This window comes from Solenopsis invicta, chromosome 10 (assembly GCF_016802725.1).
Source record: "Solenopsis invicta isolate M01_SB chromosome 10, UNIL_Sinv_3.0, whole genome shotgun sequence".
NCBI lineage: Eukaryota > Metazoa > Arthropoda > Insecta > Hymenoptera > Formicidae > Solenopsis > Solenopsis invicta.
This window is the reverse complement of record NC_052673.1, coordinates 14,803,729-14,819,348: the sequence shown is the minus strand read 5'-3', so window position 1 is coordinate 14,819,348 and position 15,620 is coordinate 14,803,729. Positions and strand designations below refer to the sequence as shown.

Genomic DNA, 15,620 nt, shown 5'->3' with positions numbered 1-15,620 from the left:
ATAATCGATTTCAGGAATGGCCTTTAGCTCCTTCTTCGCAGCGGTGACATCTCGAAACGGTGTCCCTGGAGCGGCCGCTTGAGTTTGCTGAATAGCATGGAGCCAGAAGTCGCATGGAGCCAAATCAGGTGAATACGGTGGTTGTGGAACGATATTAGTCGAGTTTTTGGTTAAAAAATCACGGGACACCGTTTCGAGTCGATAGAAGAGATTCAAGCCGCTGCGAAGAAGGAGCTAAAGGCCATTCCTGAAATCGATTATTACAACTGTTTCGAAGATTGGAAAATCCGTTGGAATAAGTGTATTATATCAGGGGGGGGATTACTTTGAAGGGGACGAAATTGATATGCAAGAATAAATAAAGAATTTTCGAAATAAATGCAATGTCACCTTACTTTTTGGACACAGTAGTATATATATATATATATATATATAGTTTTCTTTTACAAACCGCGCGTAGTTCTCCGGGTCTCGCTTCGCCGCCACTCTCCAACAATGTAGTAAAATATATTCTATGTATGTATATTATATACACATGTTTACTATACACACGCACGCACGCGCGCGCACGCACGCACGTACGCACGCACACACACACAGGACACACAAAACGGGATAGGCTAAACATTAATAATTATTATTATAATTATTATAATTAATTCTAATAATTATTACAATTAATATTATATATACGTTGATGTATGTGCGCATAATGTAATGTCGCGATTTGCGTCTCACGATCCTATACTGCGACTTGCGTTGCCGATTCTCGCGTCGTGAATTCGTATGAGGACGAGGGAAAGAGACAAGGAAGAGAAAAAAGTAATAATTTGCGCAATCGCGCGCCTTGTCGCAATACACGCGCGAGCGACTCTAAGCGATCTGTCTAAACAATTTTCGTTCGATTTCCTTTTCTTGACTTAACACGAAGTTTTAAGTTCTCTTTTTTTCGTTTCTTTTTCTTATCTGCATTTACGTAGGATCTCTGCATCCCAGTCAATGAACAAAAATGACATTTTAGTTTTATACAATTCTAAAAAAGATTGATTTTAATTTCTTCAATAATATTTAATGTTAAAATTATTTCTTTTAATATTTATTTTGCTTCTAGTAAATTTTTGTTACAGATACAATTGTTAAAATGAAATACATTTCTTTTACCTAACTACATTTACTTGCAATTAATTTATATTTTAATAAACACAGTTATTTTAATTAAATCTGTACAAAGTTAGACCTATCTTGTTAAATAATAGTCATTTACTGGTGTTAGTAATACACCTACATTCATGTCTTGTTTGTTTCTTTCCGATATTGTATATATGTACGCGGAGACAAAAAGTGCGGTGTAATGTATATAACTGGTTAACAAAAATTAGATCAAGGGGATCTATAGATATTAATTACAAACAGCAAGAAAGATAATGGTAAAAAAAGAAAATTAGAAAGAAATACTTGATAAAAAAAAATATATTGGTCCATATTTAACAGCGTTTCTCCTGATCTTAAACGAGTTTGAATGAAGTAAGAGAAGAAAATTAATAAGATATTGCAAAAGTATTTTGCTTACTAATTTAAGCGCTAATCGCGGTTAACAGTGTACAATTTGTGATTTTTATAGATTAACGTTGAAATCGAAGTTTTAAGAGTTTTATTGTTAATTAAATGAGCTTCTTTAGATTCGCAACTGGGCCGTTGTCTGGTTTCCTCAGAGAATAGGTCTTTTTAGATAATTCTCAAGAAAATTTTTATAACAATAAATTGGCATAATAATGAGAGTTCGTATAAACATGTCTCATCTTTTAAAGATTAGATTTTCATATTTAATGCAAGATGATAATTCTCCTTGATTATAAAATAAACTACGATGTAGTGAAAGAAAAGTTTGGTAACAACGACACATCGTCCGGTTCTATTTCATTTCGTTGTACGTTTTTTTTTCATTTTCTAGAAAATTAATAATTCGTTTAAGTTTCCGTTAAATTGTCGCAAATTTGACTAAGTTAACGTTAGCTTACTGTTATCATAAAACCTTTAATTTGTATATGATAAGATAAAAATTGTCAAACATTAATATCGTCCAATCTGTTATTGAACATTTCTGTTTGTTCAACTGTAGTGAGAGAAAAAGTAACAACACATCGTCTCCTTCTATTTCACTTCATTGTATATTTTTTTTTCATTTTCTAGAAAATGAATGATTCGAATGAGTTTTTAATTTACGTGTATGTATTATATGTATATGTACCTGATGTACATTGAATTTTGTTTTGAACTATATTTTATCTAATATATATTAAAATGTAATATAAAACATTTATATTTTTTCTGAATAATATTAAATACTATAAACAAATAACTCTTGTTCTGTCTTTCCCTATTTTATTTTAGCCACTTACATTTGTATATTTACTACCAAATTTTTATTTTCATAATGACATTTGTCAAAAATTTAATTTTACTATTTTCAATGTATATAATATATATTAAATATTTAAAATATAAAATTAATTTTTTGATAAAAGTCATTATGAGAATAAAAATTTGGTGATAAATGTATATTAGATTATTTCAAATTAATTACAAGTCGACTTATTGCCGACTAAAAGTCGACCTAGTCGCCATAACCTTAAAAATAATGTCGACTTATAGTCGCCATGAAGTCGACTTAAAGTCAATTTAATCAACATAATCTCAAAAAAAATGTCGATTTACAATCACATAAAGTCGACTATAAAGGCTGATTTTTGGTCGACTCTTTTCGGGTCATTTGTCGACTTTTAGTCGACTATAAGTTGACATTTATTGTGAATTTGAAGTCGACTTTAGACTCCTACCGACTAATAGTCGACTCGGTGCTGTGTGGGATTTTTTAAATATTGTGTGCTGATTGGAACATGAAAAAAAAGATTACAATTTTTGAGTGCCGTATGCATGTATGCGAGCAATATGAGTCTCATTTGGAGAACGCATTTGAGGCTCATATCGCTCGCACGCATGGGTACCGCACGCGTGCAACCGATATGATTCTAATATGATGACGCATCTGTCGAATACCGTGAGCTCCCACCGTGCGGATAATCCGCACGGCCTGCGCGCTACGCGAACTCACTATGCGTGCATTTTGTTATCTGTAGCAGAATTCTGTAACTCCTTAGCGACAATTCGGTATCGTTAAAGTGTCGTTGTGCAGATATTATACATGGTAGAAAAACTGCGCAACGACACGTAACGATATCCCTAGCTGTCGTTAAAGAGTTACAGAAACCCGCTACTGGAACGTCTGCAAGATCCTTGCGATCCAGACAATCACTGACCTGAGAGTAACTTTCCACCAGGAAGCTCGTGATGGTATTGTGAATAACTAGCTCGATATTCGAGTCCTGGCTTCCGGTTTTGCAACCACGAGGAATTGATCGTTCTTTCTTCGAGTATAGCGTGCACACACAAAACGAGAAGATTTTTACTCGAGAAGCGTTTAAACTACAATGATGCAAGAAACGTGTTCGATCCGCCAGCCGTTAGGCTCAATGTACACAGGACGCGTTAACGCGTTACGCGTATTGGCGGATAGCCAATCATTCTTTTGCATTCTTATTTTTTTCCAAAAGCGAAAAAATGATTGGCTACCTCGCCACGCGTAATGCCTCGTGCCCACAGGACGCGGTAAGGCTTGCCGCGCGGCAGAAGTTGGCTAAGGAATATTTCGATAGCCAATCAACGTCTCGTTCGCCTGGATGTAATTTCCGCCTCGCGGCAAAAGTTAGATCGAGTTCAACTTCATGATTGGCTACCATGCCAACTTCCGCCGCGCGGCAAGCCTTGCCGCGTCCTGTGAGCACGAGGCATAACGCGTGCTGTGTGCATTGAGCCTAACGGCTGGCGGATCGAACACGTTTCTTGCATCATTGGGGGTTTACGATAATCCAAGTTGAGTTGGGTTTCAGTAGGGCTGAAAAATGTTGGGCGTAACTCTCTCTAGTACCTTTATGATTTATGACAACTCAACGCTGTATCGTATTACCTGAGTTATTAGGAGTACAAATTGAAAACCGCCGTTTTCCAGTAGATGGCGCCAGCGGTAAATGCTGGCGCCAAACGTTAGATCAAAAATTTTAAATGTAAGGTTGGGCATCTGGCAACAATTCCTTATCATTGCAGTTGTGAATTTTTATCGGCGTTATATGTTTTTTTGTGATCGAAAATGTCGAAATTTGTGCCCAATAAGCGTCATTTGCGGGAAGTTTTGCTTTTTGCCTTCAATTCGAAAAAATCTGCGGCTGAGGCGCGTCGAATGATTGTAAAAATTTATGGTGAGGCTTCCATTAGTGAAAGAACGTGTCGAGAATGGTTCCAACGCTTCAAAAGTGGTGATTTCGGCGTAGAAGACAAGGAGCGTCCCGGACAGGTGAAAAAGTTTGAAGACGCACAATTGGAAACATTACTGAATGAAGATTCATCTCAAACGCAACAGGAGCTTGCAGACTCATTGGGCGTGACTCAACAAGCTATTTCACATCGTTTGAAAACCATGGAAATGATCCAAAAGCGTGGACACTGGGTGCCATACGAATTAAAGCTGAGAGACGTCGAACGGCGTTTTTTCGCGTGCGAACAGTTGCTCCAACGGCAAAAACGGAAGGGTTTTCTGCATCGTATTGTAACCGGCGATGAAAAGTGGATCCATTATGATAATCCAAAGGGAAAAAAATCGTGGGGCTACCGCGGCCATGCATCAACATCGACGGCCAAGCCAAACATCCATGGCTCGAAGCTCATGCAGGATCCCTACTAAATAAATTTGAAAACGATTTAACGCGTAAATTATCGCCAATGTCTCCAGCTTGAAACTATGGTAGCGGCTTTCTACCGTCGTAGTGCGCTTAGAGAAATAGAATACTGGGTGTAATCTAAGATCAGACTTTCTTTGCATGAGCACGGCTCCAAAACCGTAACTGCTTGTGTCGCAATGTAAGTAATGTAACTCCGTAGAGTCACGTGGATCATAAATTGCCAAGATAGGTGTCTTCACAAGTCTCCTCTTTAGCTCCTCGAAAGCGTGCAACTCTACGCTTGTACTCTTCCCCGTTTGTTAAATATATATCTCCTGTTTACTATATTTATTTATTAATCTGATTAATAAATAGAAGTAGTAATCTTAGTAATAAATGTAATATAACTAACCATGCACAGCTTTCCCTAGTAAAAACTTTTCTCATAATTTTTTATAAAATTCTCATAATTTTTCATGTTAACAATTCGTAAGTAATTATGTGAACTTATGAAAAATTTTTTTCAAATTTTCTCACATTTTTTTCACCAAAACGTAAAATATAATATCTCGATCAGAACAATCCTATTATAAATTCCGAAAAATTGTTCAGATTATCTAATATTTCTTAACACTTTTCCCAAATAATATAAAATAATAAATTTCATAGTTTCTCAGAATGATCGCATGTGAAATTATGTGAAATTCTTTAGATTGTCTAATATTTTCTTACATTTTTTTTCAACAAGAAATAAAAAATTTATAACTTCTCAAAACGATTCCATAATTATAAAAATTTGTTTTATATTTTATCATATTTTTCCCGAAAACATCCCTGGTTAAAATTTTTCTCTTAATTTTTATACGAATTGGAACATTTTTCGAAAATACTTACAATTAGAAATACTTAAAAAGTCTACGTCTATTCTTAGAACTCTTTATACATGTGAATTCTGAAATATTCTGAGATTTCTCATTTCACAATTTAAAAAAAATACTTTTTTTACTTTTTAGATTTTATAACGTTTTATAAAAAATTATACACATCCTCTGAAAAATGATACGAAAAAATCTGAGAAAAAGTTTCACCAGGGGCCTGTATGTAAATGTAACTCGGTCCTGTGCCAAAGCATCTGCCATCTAAGGAGCGTTTAAGACTAATTACAAGTGCAAGTCGGTAAATCAACTTCTACAGTAAAACGTGGGGACAACCATTATCATACACCCTGTATATATATATATATATATATATATAAAATATATAATTATATATAATTATGCATGATTTTTATATATAATTAAAATTTAAAATATATAAAAAAATTTTTTATATATAATTATATATAGTTAATTATATAATTATATAGTTATACGTAATTATGTATCAAAACATGTCCATATATATTAAAATAAATATAATTATGCGTGATTTGCATATAAAATTATATATCATTATATATAATTTTATATAAAAATCATATATAATTATACTTAATTATGTACGATTACATATAATTATATCCCACATAACACGTAATATTGCAGTAATATCACAGTAATACTGCAATATCTCATAAATATTACATATCACTTGAAAAAGTGATATTACTGTGATATCACAGCAATATTACGTGCTATGTGGGATATAATTATATGTAATTGTACATAATTAAGTATAATTATATATGATTTTTATATAAAATTATATAAAATTATATATAATTATATATAATTTTATATAATTTTATATGCAAATCACGCATAATTATATATAATTATACATAATTATATTTATTTTAATATATATGGACATGTTTTGATACATAATTACGTATAACTATATAATTTATATAATTAACTATATATAATTATATATAAAAAATTTTTTACCGATTGAATTTCTTAACATTCTACCAATTTGCAAATTTATATTATGAGACGGAAGATTATAAATGCTGAAAGTTATATACCTGCTATATTTATGGCTGAATAATTATCATGTGCAAGATTTACATCACATTGGGAAGATAATAAATCTATAGAGTTCCAATAATAAATTATATTTTTTGTAATTTCCAGTAATTCCTTAATTATGTCATATTATCATACTTACTTGGCATATTTAATGATGGAATTAAGTTTGGCCACAGCAATCTTCGTGGATAAACTGATTTAAAATCTTTTTCTGAGAAGTGGTTGCTACACATTCTGTAGTTTTTTCTTATATATAATTCATCTTCTAATAAATCTAAGCGATTTGCTACCCATTTCCTAGATCTTTAAAATATTGAAAATATAATAAAGATGTATTAGCTATACACATTATAACTATTACACTTTTTTTAAAAATTAATGTTAATTAATTTATAACTTACATAGAAGGATCTTTTGGCAAACTTAGAAATGATAAATTTGAATTATTGAATTTATTAGAGTGACAGTTTTTTACAATACAATATGCACCACGACTCATTTTTTTTAATATTTGCAATATATTCCAAAACGATGATCTACAAAAATTCATCGAACGAGATACATTTGAATATGCATACGAATTCAATGAGCTTCATGGTTGTTTAGCAACCATGTTCTGTGTTAGCAACTCTCTCCTCTTCCGTCTCATATCTAAGATGGCCGATCAAACAGTTAACATCTGAAATGTTAGATGACGCGCAGTTAAACGGGTCGCAAACTTTCCATTCTTCTTCTTATTATTCTTTGATTCGAATGCTCCGATCTTAGGTCTGCCAACGGACGCGAGAGGGCGCAATGATGCGAATTGCTGCGACAAATTTCGCGCGTGCGCAGTAGCGCAAGTGCTCCAGCAGACGCGGGTACGTTTCAATCGCATATATTTTACTGCGAAAAAGAATGTAGACTTTTTTTTTATAAAATGCATTGTTTAATTTCTATGAAATTAATATATTTTTGACTGCATGCATATATTACATAGAAATGAGAGGCTGTACCAAAAAATACATGGTACAACCGGGAAGACAATAATTCTACGGTTCCAGATAACTCGAAATGGTGAAATAAATTTTTTTGTTTTTCTTTCAAATAACACCTCATCTTTGAAAGTTAATCGTACGTGTGCACTTGACTAATATTTGACGTAATGATTTTTTTATAGCTTGTTTACAGAGTTGGGTAAGTCAATATTTTTTTCTAAACTAAAGTTAAAGTTAATGGCTCGTAAAATTGTGTTGGTTGCGTTGAAAGTTGCATAAACAAAAATAACTCGGTTAAAAGTTGAGCGTTAAGATTATATTAAAGTAAATTTAATAAAAAGTTAATTTTTAAAAGCGTTATCTGTCCTATATTATAAAATGTGTAATTTTTTAAATTATATTACTCTAAACAAGTTACACGGGGTAGCTTTCAACGAAAACATTTTTTTTTATTATATTCTCGCTGAAAAAGAATATAATACAAAGAAAAGAATACAATCTCCTTGTAAAAATTTTAATACATAGTACAGCAGCTCTCATTAATTTAGTTAATTTATGATTTTATTTTATCTTCCAGTAAAAAGTAAACAATACTTTCTTGCCTCTCTTTTTATATCGTATAAATATAATACAATTTTACGCAGTTCTAATTTCTTTCCAAAGTACCTTTTCTCGATTTCCAACTTTAACGTTTTATATTTTTTTTCTTTTTCAGAATTATTTGCCCTCTTTTGAGAATCCACTTTCTCCGATAGGTGCAGACTATACTTTCTCGTTTCTATCGCCCTCCTTACGTTGTTTCAGTCTCTAGAGACTTTCAAAAATTAGCATAACCGATGGACTTTCGTATCTTCAATTTTAAACTATTGACTTTATTGAGGGAGTAAAGGATTCATAATTGTAAATTAAATATAACAATCAGCAGGATAATTGAAGAACGTTGATGTGACTGACCGAGCATCGTAAACTAAATAAGTTTATGTAAAATAAAATAGTACAATAAAATTCATTGTGAAATGATAACAAGAGAGAAAAGTTTGGAGTTGTTTCTACAACTCGCTAATTAAAGATTAATATATTTTAAAATAATTAGTTCCGTACTTTTAAACTGACAACAGAATATGCGTATAAAAATATTACATAGATTATAAATTATATATTAATTAATCTACTTAATAAATATTAATTAATCATAAACTATTTAAATAATTATTGAGACTATTAAGCCGATTACACACATTCAAGTAAACTTGTTAAGTATACTTGTGCAAGTCAACCGTGGCACGTGTACCGAGTTTGCGATAAGTGTGCAGTTTTGTCATCTAGAATCTAGATGTTCCGAGTTCCGATAGACTTGCACAAGCGTGCTTGTGCAAACATGTAGGTGCAGCTAAAAAGTAATTATGTAAAACACGCACCAAAGAATTGCTCTTTAACTAAAATTAAAAATTTAACAATGACAAACAGAGCGATTGAGAAACATTTATTTTATAAGAATAGTTAAAACAAATATGAATTCAATCGTTAATAAAATTGCATTCAGCATTCAATGAGATAGAATTGTAGTTTCAGAAGATATAACGATACAGAGACGTCAGAATATTTTTTTTATTATTGTTATAGTGACGTAAGTGCTTTATAATTGAAATATTTCTTGCTGCGATATTTTATTTTATGTAACGTTACATTGCACAAGCTTTTCGGAACTCGGAACAGAGTTCCCCGGAAGTTACTAAAGCAAACTACTTTCCGCTCATTTATAAATATTACACAATTGTTATGCTAATGGGTGTACTAAGCTGAAAAGTAATCCACAAAAAGATTCATTTACATTTAACGGTTTTTAGGTCAACTTCAAACCGCACGAAGAAAGCGAGAACTGACGACGTTGCGTAACAACTGACGACGTCATCTGCAGGGGGAAAAAGAATCTCAACACAATTGATTGTGCGGTTTAGATGCACGCGAAATCGGACTGCAGCGAAAAAGCACCGTCCGGTCCGGAGCTCAGCTTCATAATGCGAGGATCTCGGGATTATAAACGATGAATCATAGGCATCACGCACACAAATTGCGTCACGCGAGCTATTCGTACGTACAAAAATACACCCGAGTCATTACGCGGCTTTGAGTGCATTTCAATCAGAGTGCAACGTCCGCTCGACTGGAAATCGCGGAACTGTCAGCGTCGTAATAGAATGATTGCCAATCAATTGCAGCGATACAACGGTTGAGATTAATAGAAACGGCGACACCTTCTCTCCGGACGACGTATTAACTTGCCGCACATTTTGCAATCGAATATATATAATTGCATGCAATAATGTATAATTTGTTGCTGAAAGAGTGCAGCAAAAGATGCGTTTAATTGAAGCTGTATCATGCGTCATTTTTTATGACAATATTATTATATGAAAGATTTTAATGAATATATTGGATAAAAGATAAGTATTCCCTCAATTTCTTTATAATCTGTGTACAAATTTTTAATGAAATATTTTTTTTAATGAAAATTTGATAAAATTTAAAAATATTTAAGGATTCGAGATCTTTCGTAGTTTAAAGAATGAAAAGAAAGACTTTTTATTCATATATATCTTTTAATAAAAAGCTTTTGGCATTGTCATCTTCAAAATAATAGATAATAAATAAAATTTAAGCAATACAAATAACAATTTATTGTTTAAAAAATTTTCTTTATACTGGATGATTTTCTTTATACTGGATAAATATTAATGTGGAAAAAATTGAAAAAATTGTTTATATATAATAATAATTTAAATATAATAATAAACACCGTTATCACATTTTTATTAGTACGTTATATTTAAAGAGAATTGTATAACTGATAAACATTTCACTTTTACACGAAAATAATATAATACAACTTCATTTTTTTTATTTTAAAATATTTAAAAACTTTATTCTTTCTTATAATTTTTCAAAATACTTATATTTTGTTTAGAATTAAATTACTTAAAACTCTCCTTCCTCATGATAAGAATCTATTTTTGAAAGTTATATTTAAAAATTTCTAGTTTTCTTTGAAATAATATAAAAATTTAAAAAAATTCAAGGGAATATGTATTAATCGTACTTATTCTCAAAGTTATTCTTAAAAGTTCTATATTACGTAAGAAGAAACTGGAGAACCTCCTTAAAAGGTAATATCTCATATATGTATACTTATAAGTATACCTATAAGAATAGTAATAAAAAGAGATATAAAGCTCCGCATAGGAATCGGTAATAATAATTGATTATTTTTATGATCTATGACGGAGAAACAAGACAGTGTTAGGGTTAACGTAATTTCTTTCACTCAGTGCAAGCAGTTTCGTCAATCTGTGTTACACTTGACTGACCTAATCATAAATAGCAGCGAGCTGAGAAAATTGTCATTAGTATGCTATGGATTCGTGGAGTGCAAAGGCTTTCGTGTTTTTCCTGGTTGTTTCGACGTCGCGTAGAAATGCTCTACCGCAGCCTCAGAACTTCAATAACAAAAGGATTGTTATTGATTTTAATAATGGTGTCATTACGATTAACAATCAGCTGTCCGTGTCAAACAGTGAGTACAGACACACACATCCTAGATAATTAAAGAATTTTGCAATAAAAAAAAAGAATTTTAATGTCATTTGTTATACACAAAATAACATGGTAATATAATAATAACAAGTAGAATATCGAAAACTTATATTTTTAATAATACTATCTCTGCTGTGTTCAATAATACGCTGTTTAATGAACTCTGTTATGTAATTAATTTTTATGAATGTTATTATATCCGCATTTTACAGACTAAATTTGTCATGCATTCTTATACTTACAAGAGTAAATTATAACATGGTAAAACTATTGTTATATTATATCAGTATATATTTTTATTCTTATTTCCATTTACATCTTTTTCTTGAGAAAGAGTCCACTGTTTTCTGTGAATGTCTTTTTATCGTCGAAAAGCCAAACAAATGGAGAGGATAGCCGGTGGAAGTTACGCGAATGAAGGTCAATTTCCGTTCATGGCCGTGGTGCATCGATTGATTGATGGTCGAAGGGTTGCTCAGTGCGGCGGTACTATCATTTCGGAAAGATGGGTGCTGACCGCGGGACACTGCATCGCAAAGTATCCGCGAAGGTTCTTCGTGATATTCGGAATCGTCGACAAAATCGGTATCGGTTATGACATAAACCGAGGACCCGGAGTCTCGATGATGACGACGCGGGCTCACGTACATCCCAATTATTTCTTCAGCAAAAATGATATCGGACTGTTGCACATGCCGGAAGACATTCCCTTTTCAGGTAAGAAAGAATTAATAAATAATAATTGTAGAATTTTTATTTAAATCTTGTGCGTTCCAGTGAAATTTTAATTTCAGAAAAAATTCAACCGATAAACCTGGCTGGACCAAAGGAGGGTAAAGTTATGGCCGACACAATGGCCTACGTGGTCGGATGGGGTCGCGATGGCTTCGGTCCCACAGGTACCAAGAGACTCAAGTATGCCCTAATGCCGCTGATTTCGAAACGCGAGTGCGTCTCGTACTGGAGAGTGGACTATAGAAATATATGCACAGAACCGGGACTCGGGAAAAATGCGTGTCAGGTAAAGCTTGAAATTAATTTTGCGATAAAAAAGAAAATTCAGATATATAGGTTTACCTATGCACATTAGAATTTATCACCATTTTTCAATATAAGTGGGTAATATTTATACCATTTTTTATATGTATATAATATTATATAAATTTTTTATATAATATATATTATATATTTATATATAACATTATTTATTGTCACAGGGTGATAGTGGGGGACCCCTTTTTATAATGAAGGATGATCGACCAATGCAAATCGGTATCGTTAGCTACGGAGACGCAAACTGTCCAAGTAATAGACCCGGAGTATATACTAGAGTGGCGGCGTTTGCAGGATGGATCCAACGTGTCACTGGAACGCAAATCGAATAAATAAACCTGTGAAGATATCGTCTCTTTTCTAATTACGTAACCTTTCAATAATCTTCTGTCCCATCGAGTTATTATCTGTCAAGCCATTGATTAGTAAGCCATCCCTATTAAGCTAGCGGTGGTGTTTTTCTATCTAAAAAAAATTCTAACGTATTTTTAAATTAGTGCAAACTAACACTTATTTGACAGATGCATTAAGTAAAGACTTACAAGTGTTTAAAAAAAAGAAAAGTGCAAAAAAGGGCGTGCAAATAATGTTGATATTATTTATCTAACTTCTATGTCGATTTATATAATCCCTTTTTGATATCTTTATTTATCAACATTTTCTTCATTTTTAAATTGAAAATATGCTAACTAAGAATACTATAATTCTCAATTTATGTATACGTTATTCAAAATGTAACAAAAATGTAATCAAAATTGCAAAGATTCTAAAATAATAAGCTTATATAAAATTTTTCTGAACGTAAATCGACTTTTAAATCTGTTATTAAAATTAATACAATCTAGATTCTCTATCAAAGTGAGAACCCTTCAAAGAATTTAAATTATTCATTTTTGTCGCAAGTTTATCCGTAGAGGGACAGCAAATCAAACGCTTATCATCGGCGCGCCAAATCGCGGTCGGTAATACGGGAAGATGACCGCGAGGTCGCGCCACAGTCGCGCCCTTTCTCTCGGCGCGCGGCGGTGAGCGAGATGCATTTGATTTTGCGGCTCAAAACTTTGGCAAAATATTCGCGAATCGGCATCAACAGGTATCTAATATTACATTAAACGCATTTCTCATTGTCCGCTACAACTTTTTGGCGTAAAATCACGCGTCTCGAGTGCCCGATTAGACGAGATTAGCACGGATTGCGATTTCATGGGAAATCGCTGCTCTCGCGTCGCCATTATCAAGGTTTCGTTTTGCATTTCTTTCCAGAATTTCGAATATTGAATCGAGACAAATGCGGTGCGAATACGAGAAATACAGGGAAATCATCTACGCAGGGATGAGAAGACGAGAGATGAGATAATCGGGACGGGGATTGCCGCTGCGGTGAGTTACGAAGCGAAGTTACTTATATTCGATATTATTCATACATATTTATTACGCGACGCCGCACGCCATTGTTGCAAATAGGCAAGTGAGGCACTGAGATCTCATGATTATGCTTTACTCCACCGCGATTACGATACGTTGAATTTACCGATGCCACAAAACTGAGAACAATGCTACCGTGGATAAAATTTAAAGTAAACGTAATTAGAAGTTTTGTGAAAGAATGCGTATGTATATATCCGGGGTTGGGTATGTTCATATATTTTTCTAACTAAATTAGGTTATAGAGAAATTGAAAGAGAGAAATTAATAAAGATTTATAAGCCGATATTCAGTACGTTCTTATATTTAAGATTGAACGTGTAAAAGAAGTCTTTAAGATATTATACATTTTCAAAAGTAGTCTTAAAGACATGTTTTATGACTCGTTTATCATAGACTTCGTGTGTCGTCTACTTTAAGACGATAAGATAGATAACATTCGCGATATTATCGATATTATCGACAGTGGCAATACATTGACAATGTCATAGTAATATAAATCAAATTAAAATTAAAATTCCGTAATTATTATTTATAAAAAGTTATCAATGCAGTCTTTTATGTAAAAAGTTAAATTAAAAATCATCTTATCGATAGTTAATTTTATATAGTTAATTCGCTCATCGTTCTTGTAGTTCCCGTACGATGGCGACATTGTCTCTCAATACTCAATTTACATTTGATAATTTGTAAATAAAATTAGAGTTAGTTTAAAATATAACATTATACAATATACAAATAATAATATATTTTAGAAAGCGCATAAGAAAAACAGCTTCTGTGAATTTTTCACAATAAAAAAAAATTATGGTTAACGAACGCAATACCGCGAATAAAATAGTATCTCCAGTAAACACTAAATAGATATAAAACATATATATATATATATATATATATATGTATGTATGTATATGTATATGTTACATCTACGTTATATTCGATTTTGGTGTCGAGTCACTTTACAAGATATATATTACCATTGTTAAACATCGTGCTCATTTATTACTTTGTGTTGTATAAACTTATCGATACAATGGAATTCAAATTGTATGAGAGTAATAAAAAGACATTAGCGCGATCGTGGCGTAAAGAGTTGCGCGTCTGTGCCGAAGACGCGATTCAAATCAAATCAGAAACATCGAATTTTATTCGATCGCAGTTGCACCGGCTGACAGCTTTACTTTAATCACATTTGTGCTGAGAAGAGTCCGTGATTACTATGTACACGTCGTATGTACACAGTTACGCTTGAAACTCGACATGCGTTCTGTTGCACATGCAGCCGAATAACGCGACACGACGATCCGTTGCGTTGCAGCGCGGAAAAGTTCGGGCAACGCGAATAATTTGCAAAAAAGAATTGTCACTAAAAAAAAATAACGCATGCGCAAATGTTATTAGTAAGCCAGAATAATGTTTGCGACACGTTTTATATTTCAGTGGCAATTTTTTGCCACCGAATTATTCGTGTTGTCCAATTTACCTTCGCAACGCGCGGATCGTCGTGTCGCATTATATTCGGCGGCGTGTGCAGCAGAATGCATGCCGGAGCTTCGAGCGTAACTGTGGCTCCTCGGACGTGTACATGGTAATCACGGACGCTTCTCGGCACAGTTAAAATGTGATTAAAGCGGTCACGGATGAGAGCCGGCGCGATTGTGGGGCCGATAAAAATCGCGGCGAAACAGAGGCGAGGAAAGGTGATGAGATGCGATTTATAATTGTCCGGCACAAATGCAGAACGGAGCTCCGTTGTCCTATTCGGGCAGCTATTACCGCAAAATCGCAGCGGAGGTTCCTTCTCGAGTTTAATCGCCTGCCTCGGCGAC

The 15,620-nt window shown here is 33.1% G+C and overlaps 2 protein-coding genes across 2 annotated transcripts in view; one reads left to right on the top strand and one right to left on the bottom strand.

The window, feature by feature from the left end:
* The window catches only part of LOC105203917 (phospholipid scramblase 2), a 129,500-nt gene that overhangs the window by 20,825 nt on the left and 93,055 nt on the right, over positions 1 to 15,620 (bottom strand). The window lies entirely within an intron of this gene.
* Positions 11,014 to 12,716, top strand: LOC105197077 (chymotrypsin-like protease CTRL-1). The gene is made up of 4 exons (XM_026137109.2): positions 11,014 to 11,293; positions 11,689 to 12,030; positions 12,108 to 12,334; positions 12,531 to 12,716. The coding sequence occupies exons 1-4, from the start codon at positions 11,134 to 11,136 to the stop codon at positions 12,696 to 12,698; spliced, it is 897 nt and encodes a 298-aa protein (XP_025992894.1). The 5' UTR covers positions 11,014 to 11,133; the 3' UTR covers positions 12,699 to 12,716.

Coding starts and splice junctions, on each gene's coding strand:
- LOC105197077 (XM_026137109.2), top strand. CDS start 11,134: ATGGATTCGTGGAGTGCAAAGGCTTTCGTGTTTTTCCTGGTTGTTTCG. Junction 11,294..11,688: donor TCAGCTGTCCGTGTCAAACA/GTGAGTACAGAC, acceptor ATCGTCGAAAAG/CCAAACAAATGGAGAGGATA. Junction 12,335..12,530: donor TCGGGAAAAATGCGTGTCAG/GTAAAGCTTGAA, acceptor TTATTGTCACAG/GGTGATAGTGGGGGACCCCT.